This window comes from Lactuca saligna, chromosome 9 (genome assembly GCF_052625555.1).
Source record: "Lactuca saligna cultivar CGN05327 chromosome 9, ASM5262555v1, whole genome shotgun sequence".
Classification (NCBI taxonomy): domain Eukaryota; kingdom Viridiplantae; phylum Streptophyta; class Magnoliopsida; order Asterales; family Asteraceae; genus Lactuca; species Lactuca saligna.
This window is the reverse complement of record NC_136425.1, coordinates 17422170-17438297: the sequence shown is the minus strand read 5'-3', so window position 1 is coordinate 17438297 and position 16128 is coordinate 17422170. Positions and strand designations below refer to the sequence as shown.

The following is a 16128-nucleotide window of genomic DNA, read 5'->3' as shown; positions in this document are numbered from 1 at the left end:
TTATCGACAAAAAAAATGTTCCCTCGCTAATCTGTCGCAAATTAAAACCTTTTAGCGATGTAACTGCGACCGAAAATCACATGTCTTTTTCCCCTTGGCCCTCGCCAATCGCTTGCAAAAAAATTGATATCTCCTTTTTTTTTATTCCCCGCTTTTCCTTCTTTTTCCGTTCCCTCGTTTTATACCTCAATGCTTAAAAAAAACCCTATAAATTGTTTTCATGATTTGTGACCGGTTAGAGTTAAACAACCGGTAAAATGGCTGATGTGGCTTGTATTAGATGACATGGCATTAAATAAATGAGATGACGTGGTTTTAATTCCATCCAGGTTAAATTGGGCACATCTCATATCTCGTTCTTCTACTTCTTCTTTTGAGTTTAGCCTCGTTGACATGCCGTTTACCGTCCGATTTGTCGTCGTTCGCTTGTAGTTTTCACTCGTTGTCCTTCTCGGTCTTGTTGACATTGGATCTTCTGCACTTCTCGCTGCTTCAGGCCTCGCTGTAGTTGTGTAGGCAGGCAACTTCTAAGGCACATTCTTACACGTTAGTTTCACATGTTGTTAGACAAATTGTATCTTATTAATTATAAATCATATCAATAATCGTTTGTTTGTTCATCAACAGGGGATTGGAATTTTGATTATTTCAGTTTTCTATTTTCGTTTGGATAGTACATAATCCATCATGTACTTCCTTAATTCCCCTATATCTTTCAATTCACAAACTTGATTCTCTACTTATGATTTTTTTTTTGAACCAGAAGGGTAAGCTAAACACTAATAATGGAGAAGCTTTAATTTTCTGTTGTAATAATGGCAAATTGCCTGGTGATCTTTCCCTTTTGCAAAGCTTACTTGTCTTTTGAAGCCCAATTGTAATAAATTAGGATTTTGCTAGTGCAGAGTCTAGATTCGAAATCACTAAATTAATGCCCCATTTATTTGCAAATAAGCTGAAGGGTGGCATTTAAAATATTCAGAACATAATACTTTAGTTCTTATTTTTCTTAGAGACGCAAGAAGTAAGTGATTAAATTTAAACCAACAGTCACAACTTAATAAATGTAATACTTTTAAATTTTGTGCAGCTATTTCATATGGTTGATTGCGGGATAGCAACTAATGTGCCTATTATCCATACAAAGCTCAAACCAAGAAAACCATCTGAAAGGATTATTAAGATCAAGCTCCGAAATCCAATTTTTGATAAGGATAAAAGTGGATTTACACAGGACAAACCTGTCATTAATTTAGAACAGTATATTTATGAACTGGAATGGGACAAAACTCTAGCCGTTTGTGATGTTTTTTTGATACTTGGAACTTAGTATTCCTAGCCTTTTGTAATGTATGTCCCCTTTTAACATGTTTATATTCCTGCTATATTGTTAATGGAGTGGTATAACTGTTCTATATATTGCATTGTGTATTCTTGTCCCATTTTTTGTTTATCAAACCAAAGGCAAAATAGTCAAATGCATGTAATCTAGTATTCCCATTTTTTGTTTTGCATCGTGTATTCTGACCTATTTTCTGGTATGCTAGAGACCCAAACCAAGGGCAAAATAGTCATCTCTTTTCTGTTTTTATTTTACACATCAGGGGCAATATGGGAATTTTTCCTGCTTTCATTTTTCTTTTCTGTAAACCGATTCTGTTTGCAGTTGGGCAAAATCCTCAAATTCTACTCAACTTTTTGTTTATGGGTAGCATCATATCAGAGTTGTACATACCAAAAAGGATAAAAACCCCATTCCATACATGTGGTGACAAAAGAAAGTGACAATTACACTTAAAAATCAATTTAATTTGCATCAGACCTCATACCAATTTGTTTTAAAATGCATGTAGTGTAATTTTTCATCTTTTAAGTTAATTGTTGTTTAATTCATTAATTGATGCATCAGTTCATCTTTCCAGACCTATAATGACAACAAAGTGAGTGACAACTATACCCTTGAAAAATCCATAAACAAGCCCAGTCAGATGTTTGAAGTATTATCATTATATATGGGTTCTAGACTTCATGGTTTCTGCTCCTTTGTTTTTGGTAGTTGCTGCTGCTTTGTCTCTTTTTGGTTGATTTTCCATATTTTGGAGTCGACGATGTTCCATATAGATAATTGAAGGAATTGTAGAATAGGAGTTTAGGAATATGTAATATATAATCAGTTGAATCTATTGGAAGCATTAATCGAATGCATTAGAACCTAAATCAAAGGGGCTATTATGGATCGTCAATTTTTTTAGTCGACACTGGTTTTCCCGCCGATCTCCAAGTCGGTGATCCAAAATCCAAATTGGTGATCACAAACGCCAAATTGGCGACCCCAATCACGAATTGGACATAGTCTGATCGGTACAAACACGTTCCAATAATCAATTTTGTCAGGGATCGTGAAATCGCCGATACTGCTCTAATTGTCGACTGCATGTTCATGAAGATGGAGATTTGGAAGAGACATAAGCATATTGTTAACCGGTTAACTATGATGAAAGAAATAAGTTAGGCTGTCTAAAAAATAAAAGTGTTTTAAATGGACCTAAAAATAGTAAAAAGATTTTTTTAAGCATGGTCTTTTTTGGAAGAGACATAAGCATATTGTTAACCGGTTAACAATGGTTTTTTTTGTACACTTTTGAAACTTCGTTACCTTTTTAAGTCATTTTCCCTTTTATTTTCATTCTCTAGTTTCTTCCCACAGCTATAAGCCATTTCCTCCCAAAACCCTAATTGAACCTCTGTCGATTCAAATCCCTCGTCCGCCTGAAAATCACTTCGGCCACCGTCCACCTACATCGCCCATCCATGAAGTATGCTTGAAGAGTATTGGAAAACCTCATAAATCACATCCTCGTTGGCATTCATCTTGGTCCGTCGGCCTAGCTTTTTGACTCTCCGTTTCCTTGCAACGCCATTTGATCTGTCGGTTCATCCTCTCTTATAAAGTAGAGCAAATCTAAATTAGTCTTCATCGACTTCCAATTATGTTTTCTAGTAGCATGTAAGTTCCATATCCATGTAACTCTCTTACTTCTATTACATTTTTAGCTCAAATCACAACTCTTTTTTTAAGCTCTACCTTCGTTAAGTTCTTAATTTTGGTTTTCCTAGGGTTTTCTCGTTGTTTATATACATTTGGTTTTTGTTATTAAAGTTTAAAACCCTTGGTATCTGGATGTTTTTTATGATGTTTTACCTTTAGTCAATGAGATATTTCATATTAATTATCATCTTAAGTCTAATTTCTACTTCCTGATGATCGTAATATTATGGATTACATAAATTAGCGTATGAGTTCTTTCCTAGATTTAAACAGATACAAATTTGGTACAGGGTGTATGCCTTTGACAAAGGGCTCAATTTCAAAACGACATCAATCACGATTTCCAGAATATTTGGATCAATTATCGGTATTTTTTTAATACTCTTGTATTCTTTATTCCTATCTTCTTTATAGGATTCATGTTTGACTTTTAGGTCCAAGATATAGCTATTGGGTTAAAGCTTTGTTCATGTTGTGTGATATTTAAAGAGTTAATATCTGATCGTCCATAGAGAGCAGTTATCATTTAAGTATCTCAATATTTGAATGATGTGACCAGTAGAAATATTGTTCCTTGGTTCAGGATCCAATTATAAGTATAATTGTGGAGTCAAGAACTCATGCGGTTGACAATGGGTCGGAGGAAATACATTCAAGGACAGGTATCAAATCGGTTATGTATTTTAAGCAACTTTGTTAGATTAAGCTATATATTGATATTCCAAAGATTCATAGTTTATGCATGTTTAGTAATTTCTTATGGATTTCATCTTAGTCTTACCCAAACTAGTTTTCTAAAAGATGTCGTGTCTTTGGTTTGTTACTTCTTACAAACTGCATCATTATGCCTAATTCAGGTCTTCTTTATTTCCATGCTTTATGACACTTCAAACTATGATTCCCACATCAAGGTACACATATCTTTCTCTCAATGAAAGTAAATTTAGTTTCTCTTAATCATAATTGTAATTAATTGATGACATCCTCTCTTTAGCCTAATCATGGATCCTAGAACTGACATATACGAACCATCATATGGGACAATATTTGGTTGTCACAATGTAAACATTAATCTAAATTACATGCTTAAAAGTATGTTTTTTGCTTCAAAGATCAGGCCATTTAAACAAGGAAGATATCAAGAAGATAATCATAAGGTTGGTAACTTGATATCATGTTCATTTTCCAATATTACCCTTCCATGTTAAAGGTGTTTTTTTTTTTAGTTTATGTTCTAAAGGGGTAGCCATCCTACTTTAGCATTTGTTAATGTGATGCAAAGAACCCCAGAGATCATTTTCTAGATTCTTATGTTTGTTGGTTCTTTAAGATCATAGTAAGTATAAAGTTTACTTTTTATTTTAATTGTAATTTCTTTAAGCACTTTAAAATGTCAATTCTTTTATTCTTGCAGATGGGACTTCTGTCTTCAGAAGGTAGTGATTTAAAACATTGATGGTGATTGGTTTCCTTGGTATGAAATATGAATCACTCATAATAATGTGTATGGTCATATAACATCATTATTATATAATCACCCTACTTTACAGGGGTATTTAATGTCTTGTTTAGTGATTTAAAACATTGATGGTGATTGGTTTCCTTGGTATGAAATATGAATCACTCATAATAATGTGTATGGTCATATAACATCATTATTATATAATCACCCTACTTTACAGGGGTATTTAATGTCTTGTTTAGTGATTTAAAACATTGATGGTGATTGGTTTCCTTGGTATGAAATATGAATCACTCATAATAATGTGTATGGTCATATAACATCATTATTATATAATCACCCTACTTTACATGGGTATTTAATGTCTTGTTTAGTGATTTAAAACATTGATGGTGATTGGTTTCCTTGGTATGAAATATGAATCACTCATAATAATGCGTATGGTCATATAACATCATTATTATATAATCACCCTACTTTACAGGGGTATTTAATGTCTTGTTTAGTGATTTAAAACATTGATGGTGATTGGTTTCCTTGGTATGAAATATGAATCACTCATAATAATGCGTATGGTCATATAACATCATTATTATATAATCACCCTACTTTACAGGGGTATTTAATTTCTTGTTTAGTGATTTAAAACATTGATGGTGATTGGTTTCCTTGGTATGAAATATGAATCACTCATAATAATGTGTATGGTCATATAACATCATTATTATATAATCACCCGATTTTACAGGGGTATTTAATGTCTTGTTTTTTTTATCCGTGATTTTGTTCTGTTTTGGATTTGGTCCCTACCTATCATGCCGCCCAAAATCAATGTTTTTGTAAAATAACCATTTTGCTCTTCAGGCAACTGTTTTTGTATGTCGTAGATGTTCTTGTGATTCTGTTTCCTTTTTAGGGGGGAGTAAATGATTAAAAACTATTAAAAGAGGGGAAAAATAGTTATTTTACATGGGTCTAGATTGCATGAGGGGTAGGGACCAAATCCAAAACGAAAAAAACATGTGGATTAAAAAAGCAAGAAAGTTTGTATTTGGACCATATACATGACAAAGACAAAGGGCATAGCACAAGGCCTAAATTTGTAAAATTTAGCCTTTTTATCTTGAAAGTTGAAACTAAGGTAAAAGGTTGACCATATTTTATGTTATGTTGATGTATGTAGTTTGGTGGGTTTCAACGAGTACTGAAAATGGCAATGGAGCCTTCTATATTGGGGAGTGCTTTTACAGAAGGTGGCCCAGATAGAAAAATTAAGCTTGATCGTAAGGTACCTGATTTATAGTTATTTATTTAATTATTTAAATCTATTTTTTATCTGAATTCTGAATATAATATGCTTGGAATTTGATAATTATATATCGAAGGATATTTGCAAGCTATGTTGGATACATTGTATAAACACGAATATCTCAGAGTCAGAGTCATTGATGAGCAGGTATCAGTAATTTTATATCATCATATATCATATGTGATATGTTAATTTAATTATATATATATATATATATATATATATATATATATATATATATATATATATATATATATATATATATATATATTAAAATTGTCTATTGTTAGGTACAATATATTTTGCTTCCTTTTTTACAAATCTTCCCCTTCTATTATGCTGTTGTTGTCTTTCTTTCTTTAAAAATTGCCTATTATTTGCTACACTATATTTGCTTCCTTTTTGATTTGTTTTTATTTCTTCATCCGCTCATTGACGCATCATCATCATCGTAGATTATACGTGTCTTTTTCCCTTCCCTGCCCTTCACTTTCCACGTGGTACTCTCTTCTTTCTTCTTCGCTGAAACTCCGCCGCTTTTGCTTTTCGTTGTTCGTTCTTTTCTTCCCCAGGTAATTTCTCTCCGTTAGGCTTCTATATTTTCTTTATGCTATTCTGTTTTTTTACATTATCGTTTCTGTTTCATGCACTTGAGTTTTTCTTTCTATTTGGAGTCCACTATAATTGTTCAATAGCTTTCAAACAAACAAGAGTCAGTTTTTCTTGTGATTTCTTTGATTAAAATCATGTTTGCCTTCATGTTCATCGTTTTCAGTTGAAGATTAGGTTTTTCTGATTGGCTTCTGATAAAACTCAACGATGGACCGGTGACTCCTTTGATCTATAGAAAGAGTACAGGTATGATTCGATTTCAATTCCAATTACCTTCAGCTGTAACGATTAAGGTATCGTCCCTGGGTTTTTTTTTTTCACTTTTCTATTGTGTAATTTCATTCCATTTTATCTTGTAACATTTCTTTCTCCTTCTACTTTGATTTTGTTTATGTGAATTGAATTTCTAAGTCTTTAGCTAATAATCGATTAGAGTTGTTAATTTTTGGTTACTGATCATTTTTAATCACTAGCTAATTAGTAATATTTGATGTTTTTGCTGTGAATTTCTACTTATTACTTTTACTTCTTTGTGAATTGTGAGTGGCAAGTAATATTGAATACTGATACTCTAAAACTCTATGGAATTGTATAAAAAGACCGATTTGTTGGCATGAATTCATGATGATTTAATCATTATTTTTCAGAACATCAAGGAGCAAAATGATGAATGATGAAGCAACAGTGCTTTTACCCATTAACACCCCTATTTTCCGACATTACCCCTCTATTGGCCACTCAAATTACATGTTATTTAACATTAAATTTTACGAATTGTCACTAATGAAATTATTTTATCGTCGTTTTAGTTATGTATGTCAGCATGTTCTTGCAAAAGTGGAACCACAAGATATTGAAGAGGTCAAGGTCAGACCACATAAAGAGATCTTAATACACAGTTTTTTTTTTCTTACACTTGGATATAACTGCCGTCTGCTAAACGCCATCTTTTCCATGATAACACACTCCCATCTTTCTTCTAGGATTTTTTCTTGTGCCTACTGTAAGAGATAAATTAACCATTTAATTTTCATGATTTTTTTATCTTGACAAAAATATTTATTAATCACAGAAATATAAACCAAGTGTATGTGTATATGTTTGTGTTTTGTTTTGGTTTTTGATGTTGCAAATGTGATTCTTATGCAGGTTCTTACAAACTCTCATTCACTGTGTGTTGCATAACAAGCTTCATATTCATACAAGTTTTATTTGATAAAAATAAATATGTTACTAGAATTGCAACTAATATCATCAGAATTGGGAAAGATGGCTCGAAAAAGATAATTTTCTTTAAGGTGTCTCTCCTATTTTGTGGACGAATACGGGTATTAATATTATATTAGTATTACTATTGGACCATAAGGATCAAGATAGGAACAAACATAGTTGGTAAGGTAACAATCCTAACTATTTGTTTCCTAATGTATAGATAATTCTATTTTTTTTCTTTTTTAAGGTTTTTCTTTTTATAAGTACAAAGAAAGTTTTAAGAATACATCATGATTTCATAATTGCATCACCTGTTTGTGTCATTATAAACACAATCTTGCACCATTTTATCATGTATATGTTGGTTTTAAGAGAAATTGATGGAATGGTCGTTAAATTATAATGCTTTCTTCCCACGTTTGTTTCTTTTTATGTTATTTTTGTTGTATGTGCTAAATTATAAATCAACTAAGTAATTGGGACTTATATTACTGAAAAACAAGACTTGATCATTTAGGTAAAATTATATTCAAACATTTTTTATTAAATTTCTTAGGTTGTAGGCGAGAAGAAAGCTCATAATAACATAAATGATGAGGTAGAACCAATTGATCACTATGTCCATAATTTTTGGAAGAACTTGAGCATACTGAGGTTTGTTTTTATTTTCCATTGTAATGACTAATATAGGTGTAAGCTATTAGACTCCAATTTCAAATGTATATTGCGCTAAATGCTATTTTTCATGATTAAATTGTTGATTTTGTACTTCAATTTTGGTGGGTTTCATGTTTCTGAGTGATTTTTTTAGTGATACTCATGTAAAATAATGAAGTTTTTGCTATTTTTAAAGCCTGTGTAATAAGAAATGACCAGGCTTATGATTTCGATGATGAAAATCATGTTTTCCTTCATGTTCATCATTTTTCAGTTGAAGATTAGGTTTTTCTTATTGGCTTCTGATAAAACTTAAGGATAGACCGGTGACCGGCCTCTTTTCATTTGGGTCAATTAGTCCTTAGAGTTTTTGTAACTATAACAAGTGTATTTTTGTAATTTTGTTCTTTTGGTGTTTGTAGATAATTTCTTTTAATGAAGAACAACAGCATCAATCCCAACACAACTTAAATGAATTTCTTTTTTTGATTTAATTTCTTTTTTGCTTTAATTTTAGTATGGCTGCTCATTCATGGGTTGAAGAAAGGGATTTCTCAATTGATGATGAAAAAGATTTTGCAGCTGCTAATGGTGAGAAAGATATATATGGTCAGTGAGCTTTTGTTTGATGTTTCATCTCTATAATAATCAGATCTTTTTTGTGTTTTTGAATAATATTATTAATAATCTATGCAACAATTTTGTTTGGTATTTGTTTATACGACTTATTCATTCAGTTTTTCTCATCAGTTGACGTTAATCTCCTTAAAAATCAGATTTTTTTTTTTTGTGTTTTTTTATGAGATTGTTTGATGCTTCCTCTTTTGAATCACGTTGGACTCTATGATCCAAAAATTCAATATATTTTGAGTTTTCTAATGATATTATTCATAGTTTATGCATGATTTTTGGATATTTTTTGAAGAGTTTTTGGGAATTTTCGTGAATTGTCACGGAATGGAATCTCAATACTTGAGATTGAAACGATATTTTTGCAAGAAGTTTCAGATCTTAACAATTAGGCGGCAGTAGGGGTGAGCAAAAGGACCGAACCGGCCGGAACCGGACCTGACCCGGGAACTGACTTCGGCCAAAATTAAGAACCGAACTGGCCCGGCGGTTCTACCGGTTCTTGTCGTGTCTTCAAATGTTGGAACCGATCCTTGAAAAATAGCATCATACGGTTTCGGTTTTTGCCGGTTCTACCGGTTCCGGTTATATCGGTTCCTGTTCCTACCGGTTCCCAGTTCCTAAAATCCACAAAAATAACGTCCCGATCCCGGCACGACCGGTTCCATCGGGTTCCAGTTCCGGTGCCAGTTCTGGTTGGTTTCCTGGTCCATATGCTCATCCCTAGGCAGCAGAATTCTCATATTGCCCTTTTCATAAATTTAATATTATTAGATGTGTTGTTGTGATGAGAGTAATAAACAAAAATAACAACAAATCTACAAAAAAGTACATTCCGACCCATGCAAAGCATGGGTCTCTACACTAGTTATAAAATATTTTTAGAAATTTTTTATTATCTTATTTTCTTAATGTAATTTAGTTTGTCGGTTGCAAAATTCACATTTTTATTTGTAAAGTTATAAAAATATCATAATTAATTTACACACACTAAACTTCGGTTGCAAAATTCACATTTTTATCAATAAAGTTATAATAGTTGCATAATTAATTCCCACCTACTAAACTTCGGTATCTATTCTTTTATATATTTACTAGTTGTGAGACACATGTATTATATGGGTTAACTTAAAAAAAAGTTATATATAAAAGTTTAAATATTAAAGAATTTTAAATTTATAAGAAAACAAGAAAAAAATGAATTATTAAAATTGAAATGTTTTTTTATTTTATTTTAAATTTAAATAAATAACAAAAGAAATTAATAAGCTTTAGGGGGTGTTTGGGATATCTTTTATACCTTAAAAGTCCTTTCGGTAAAAGGACTTTTGGTAAAAGGACTTTCTCAAAAAGTAAGCTTTTAAAATGTGTTTGGTATGCAAAAGCAAAAAGTTTCAAAAAGATACGAATGTGTGTCTTTTGTCTAGCCTTCATTTCCTTCTAGGCTAAAAGTTAAAATGAAAAGGACTTTTCAATTTGCCAAATGACTTTTAGGGTTTTTTAACTTTTTGAAAAAGATAAAGTCAAAAAGTTGTTTAAAAAGATATCCCAAACACCCTCTTAATTTGGGAATTTTGAAATTAGAATGTTAGTCCATTAATGAAATTGATATCTATTTATTAATACGTTTATTGTAATTATTACATTAAAATACTATATAGAATTTAATAAAAAAAACCCATAAAATGACATGTGAAAAAAAATTAATTCAAAATAACCAAAAATTGATATTTGGCAAATTGAATGAGAATATAACATGTGACAAAAAAACCTTCATTTATTATAGTAGATGTTTTAAATGAATGTCATTGCAGAGACGATTACTGACTTCGTTCGATTAACAACGCATTCATGAGATGATGGAGGCAGAAAATGACCTAATTTCGGAGACAATGTCTTTTAATACGGGGTAAACCTTATAAGCCATATAACAAATCACATTCCCCTATCACAACACCATCATCATTGACCATCAAACACAACCTCTCAACACAATTGACTAACCATTACAACCACCGTGAAAATCCCACAACCAGACCACTGATAGCTTCATTTTATTTACTTCTTTTTATAGTTTTTTTAGCACATTCCATTCGCATTTTAGTTAATTTTCATGCATATTTTCCTTTTTGTTATTTTTATGATCATTTCGGGTACTTTCTAGTTTCTTGAGCATTATTGCAGATTTTAAGGAAACTAGAGGAGCGGGAGTGTGCGGGATCGTTTGGAAGGCGATTGGACTTGAAGAGCAAGGGGGATTTCGTGCTTGGTAGCTGTGGAGGTGATTCATGGAGTGGGATTGTCAATTACTTGGAGGTGTGGAAGTGTTGAGCTTTAAATTTGAAAGGGCAGGAGAGAATTCTTGGGTGTGCAAGATCGATATTTAGGAGTTTGCGGAAGTTTTGAGTGATGTGGAAAGACAAATTGGGCTTTAATTGAAGAAATATTGAAGAAAAATGGGCTAGGAGCTGATTGGATTCGAACTGGGCCAATGGATTAGCTGTGGGGGCCCAAGACTTGAAGAAGCCCAAAAATCCCGTCGAAGCCCGCGGCTCGCGTAACATTACCCGCGGCCCGCGTGTATTCCTGACAAGGGCAATTTCGGGATTTTACTTAGAGCTCTATATTGGGAAGGTTGGTGTGCCTCTTCAGCCTTATCTTGGAGGTCCGATTTTGATACTTTCTCTCTGGAGTTTGGAGCACTTTTGGAGGCCAAGAACACTTGAAGAATATCTTCTTTTATCTCTTGATTATTGTCAAATGTTTAGTACAATCTTAACTAACTTTTTTTCTTTGAGTTTAGTCATGCTTGGCTAAACTAATCTTGGTTGACTTTTTGTTGAATCCTTTGAACTTTTGTTGGTTGTTGAAGAATCCATGAACTTGTTCTTAAATCTTTATGGAAATGTTTTGTGTTTTATCATAATATCACTACTAGTATGTTTTTATTCATGAGTTTAAATGTGTTTGTGATGATTAGTTGGCTAATTTCTTGATTAAGTAAATGATCCTCAAATTAGCAAGCAAAAAATGATTTTTGTGTTGTTTTTGCTTCACACAATCACAAAAGCATTCCCTCCAACATGGTGGTGAAAGCATTTGACCCCTCTTCAATTTGGTGACTTTTTGGTTCTTAATGCTAGTTGACTTTCACTAATTACATGCTATTTGGAATTAGTGACTTTGACTAAGGAAATTGTTATGAGCTTCTCTAGCCATTTCAACAATTAAGAAAAGTCTAGGTAATCTCAAGCTCCTTGGATTAGTATAGCCAAATTAAGGATTTAAATCAAAGTATTGCACCATTGGATTTTAATAATATATTCATCAAAAGTCAAAGTGAGGAAACTTTAAGTCAACCATCTCTCCCTTATTGATTTTACATCAAACTCTTATTTTTGTTGAAATTGTATATTTAAATCATAGTTAATTCTAGTTTGTTTCAATTATTTCAAAACACCAAAACCCCCCATTTTATTTTTATTGTTATTTTACAAGTAGTTTTACAAAGATATTTTTCATAGAGTTATAAATTGAACCAATCTCCGTGGATTCGACCCCTTTACCACTATACACTATTTTAGTGTGTAATATTTAGGGTTATTATTTTTGTTGGCCTCGACAACCACCAACCACCATCATCACACAATCTATACACGTTTTTCAAATTCAAAAGAGAAAAGCTCTAATTTCTTTTTTCTTTTTTTTGCTACCGATAAACACACAGAAAGGGATCAAGCTACTACAACTGTTTCACGAAGGATAAAGGGATCGTTTTGGGTGTGATCGATCGATAAGCAATATCAAAGGCTAGGATCTCGAATTTGAAAACTTATTGTTTACTTTTAATCATATGACCTTGGAAATTCCGTAGAGATAAGATGGATTCCTTAAGCACTACAAATACGATTTCTTTTGGACCTAATGCGGAAAAACTGAATATATGAGTGTTCTTTTTAACTTAATGCGGAAAGAACAATGTAGTGATTGTTTGTCCCCCCCCCCCCCCCTCATTAAGTCCGTAAGTGTAAAGTGGTTGAACAAATAATGAGGTATGTCTAAATAAAATGTTCTATACATAAGGTATGCTTCTTTTCTAGACTTAAGAAGCTATCTGGATAAGACTAAATGACCATTTTACCATTGCATTACAAAAAATAATTTTGATAAGATATAACCAATTAAAGCATGAGAGGAGTTTAGAGGAAAAAAAAGAAAGACAAATCGGTAAAAAGTTAGCTATTTTTCTTGCTTAACCCATAGTCTTTCTATCTATTAAAAAGGAAAAAAAAAAACCTTTATGCAGAAAGTTAGAAAAGAGGCTTTTATGAAAGATGAATCAACCTCAATAAAGTGTGGTAATCACCATGAAAAAATGGAAGCAAATCTTTCTCAATCAAGACTTGTCAAGTTGTCATAATGCATTAAGGACCTTCTCTTCCTCCTCATCTCGAACACCATCAATTAAAAATGTGCGCAAATTGGCAATTAGAAGCCTGCCATTTTTTTAGGGATTTTGACAACCTTATTAAAGCAACCAAAGCCTTTTTCTTCAAAGATCGAACCCTAATCCTTCTCTTATCTTCCTCAAATTTCACCAAATCATATCTTACCGCTTCAACATAATCAAATTATAAATCCTTTTTCTTTTAGGTCAAAATTCAAATTCATCCAGAATTTAACAAAATCGAGAATGGATCACGTGACATTGTAAATAAGGAATGAATAGTTAAACTCTAGAAAAGCTCAGCATGAATCGCAAAATCCCTGAATCCTCAAGAATTCTTACAGTCAAGGATGAGGTTTTAATGAGTAGATATCTCCAGAGATTTTCACACCGAACAAACAAGTCAACAAATTGAAAACGTTGAAAATGTCGAAACCTCGACACAATCATGATATCAAAGATTATGTCACATGGGTGGGGGGAAGTAGATTGAATCCATCGAAAAATAACGGGTAATAAAGAAACCAATAATCATGATACAGAAGATTGTGTTTGATGTCTTCGTGATTCTTGCATGTGTTTGTTTATATGTTCCGTACTTCGGTTCGATGTCGGGGCAAGCCCGATGAATGTTTAGTTATATGTTATGTGTTCTATGTTTCGGACTTCGTTCTGATGTCGGGGCAAGTCCGAGGAAGGATTTAGCTTATATGTTTATGTTATGTGTTCATGTTATATGTATACCGGACTTCGGTCCGATGTCGGGCGGGGCCCGATGCCGGACTTCGGTCCGATGCCGGGCGGGGCCCGATGCCGGACTTCGGTCCGATGCCGGGCGGGGCCCGATGCCGGATTCGTCCGATGTTGGGCGGGGCCCGATGTAGTGGGCAAGGCCCAATGTATGCTATTATGTGATTATGTGTATGATATGTGGTAGTTTAAGGAGACTCACTAAGCTTCGTGCTTACAATTTTCACTTTTGGTTTCAGGTACTTCCGCTAGCTAGCAAGGGGAAGAGCTCAGGATGACTGCATGACACACACCACCGCTTTCAGACAGGGATGTTTAGACTCTGATATTTTGAGACATGATTTTGATACAGTATTTTATTATGATGATTGAGATACAGAACTTATGATTTTTATTGTGATGTTTGATGAATTATGATTCCATTAAATGATTTTAAAACAAAATTTTTGGACAGTATTTTTGGGATGTTTCAGTGGTGGCGGGACTTATCAGGTTTGTTTTGTCGGACGTGCCCAAGGCGTGTCACGATGCTCGCCATGGCATGGCGACGGGTTTCTTCCCGACTATTTTGCCAGGATTCTGCCATAGTGTGGTGGCATGTCTACCACGACATGGTAGCGGATTTTGATTGAGACTGAGATGAGTGGCCACGACGTGCAGGTCAGCTGGAGTTGACTATAACCGTTGACTTTGACAATTGAATTTTTGACCGGTTTGACTTGGGGTCAAACTTGGGTAACATTGAGTATTTGACTAAGGACTGGTCTAGGTTTGGCTTTAAGTAGCTTGGATTAGTTGTTTTGTTCCTGAAATAGTTGTTGAGCTTCTATTGAGTAGTTCAGACGGGTCTTGTCACTATATTGTAGGATGCCAGATGGTTCGAGTGACTCTTCCAGGTATGTTGGGTGAGACCCGTTATCTATGTTGGGTGAGACCCTTTATGTTTGGTGGGCAAGACCCGTTATTGTGTTAGGCGAGGCCTGTATGGTATGTTGTATATTGGGGAACGTTATATATATATATATATATATATATATATATTGAAACACACACACGTATTTCATATGTATTTATATATTTTATACCTTAAAACGATTTTGAATTTCTTTTTTCATTTAAAAATTTTATACATATATTTAATAATACATATAAATGTGTTTAAATGAAAAAAGAAACTTTAAAAATGTTTTTATGCATGTATTTAATAATACATATGAAAAATGTATTTATACATGTATTCAGACTGTTTTTGATACACCACAGTTAGTTGATAAGCTAGCTTATTTTTTTTGAGTTTTTTTAAGTTGTCATGTTTGGCAAGCCAAAAATTAGCTTATAAACTACCTTTTTAAAAAGCTACTTAGACTAGCTTTTTAGAAGTTTTTCTTTTTTTTTATTTTTTATTTATTTTTTTAATTTTTTTGTTTTCTAAATATACCTTTAATTAATTATAGAAACACATTATTTTAAATGTCTTTTTATGTCATTTTATATCTTTCAGCTAGTTTTTGTTGGATTAATGTCTAAGTCCATAACTATAATTGGTACGACTTGACCCGACCCGGCATGGTCCATTTGGGTTGCATGGCATCATGCACTTGGATAGACTATAATGAGAGAAATAAGACACTTATGGTTATTAATATATTATAAGTTCTAGTATATTAATAATAAGAATAATAAGATTATTTAATTAGTATTGATCAAGAATTAATCTAGGATTAATTAAGTGATCAAAAGAAGACTAATTACATATATGGGTTGATTGTGTAAATCATCCATACTTATATAGTGGGCTAATGCTCCATGGATTATCTAGTTGGGCCAAAACCCATATGATGCTCCATGGATGCTCCATGGTGTATTTGAACCCATGGATCCAAGGAAATGGAAAGTCATGACAATTAGGGTTTACCCTAATTGTAACACTATATAAAGATATTATTCTTCCCAAAAATCGGACACTAGATTATTCTAGAAAGGGCTAGCCGATTTTATGA

General features: G+C 32.9%; 1 protein-coding gene and 1 long non-coding RNA gene across 9 annotated transcripts; both read left to right on the top strand.

Moving 5' to 3' along the window:
• Positions 1-214: 214 nt before the first annotated feature.
• Positions 215-1440, top strand: LOC145017865 (uncharacterized). The gene is made up of 2 exons (XR_013666687.1): positions 215-546; positions 1091-1440. It is a non-coding gene; the product is annotated as an uncharacterized LOC145017865 (long non-coding RNA).
• A 4711-nt stretch (positions 1441-6151) lies between these two features.
• Positions 6152-11825, top strand: LOC145015412 (uncharacterized). 8 transcript variants are annotated; one of them, XM_078973881.1, is made up of 6 exons: positions 6152-6392; positions 6596-6678; positions 7080-7293; positions 8201-8298; positions 8819-8910; positions 10746-11825. In XM_078973881.1, exons 3-6 carry the CDS (start codon positions 7096-7098, stop codon positions 10784-10786), a joined length of 429 nt encoding a protein of 142 aa, XP_078830007.1. In that variant the 5' UTR covers positions 6152-6392; positions 6596-6678; positions 7080-7095; the 3' UTR covers positions 10787-11825. The 8 variants fall into 8 exon arrangements, 4 of the variants coding, with proteins under 4 accessions (XP_078830007.1, XP_078830008.1, XP_078830006.1 ...); XM_078973882.1 differs by having other exon boundaries at positions 7080-7299; positions 8819-8892; XM_078973880.1 differs by having other exon boundaries at positions 7080-7299.
• The last annotated feature ends 4303 nt before the right edge of the window (positions 11826-16128 follow it).

Excerpts from the sequence above, each read along its gene's own strand:
- LOC145015412 (XM_078973880.1), top strand. The coding sequence starts at position 7,096 with ATGATGAATGATGAAGCAACAGTGCTTTTACCCATTAACACCCCTATT. Across the intron at positions 8,299-8,818 it reads AAGAACTTGAGCATACTGAG|TATGGCTGCTCATTCATGGG; the intron begins GTTTGTTTTTAT and ends CTTTAATTTTAG. Across the intron at positions 8,911-10,745 it reads TGGTGAGAAAGATATATATG|AGACGATTACTGACTTCGTT; the intron begins GTCAGTGAGCTT and ends ATGTCATTGCAG.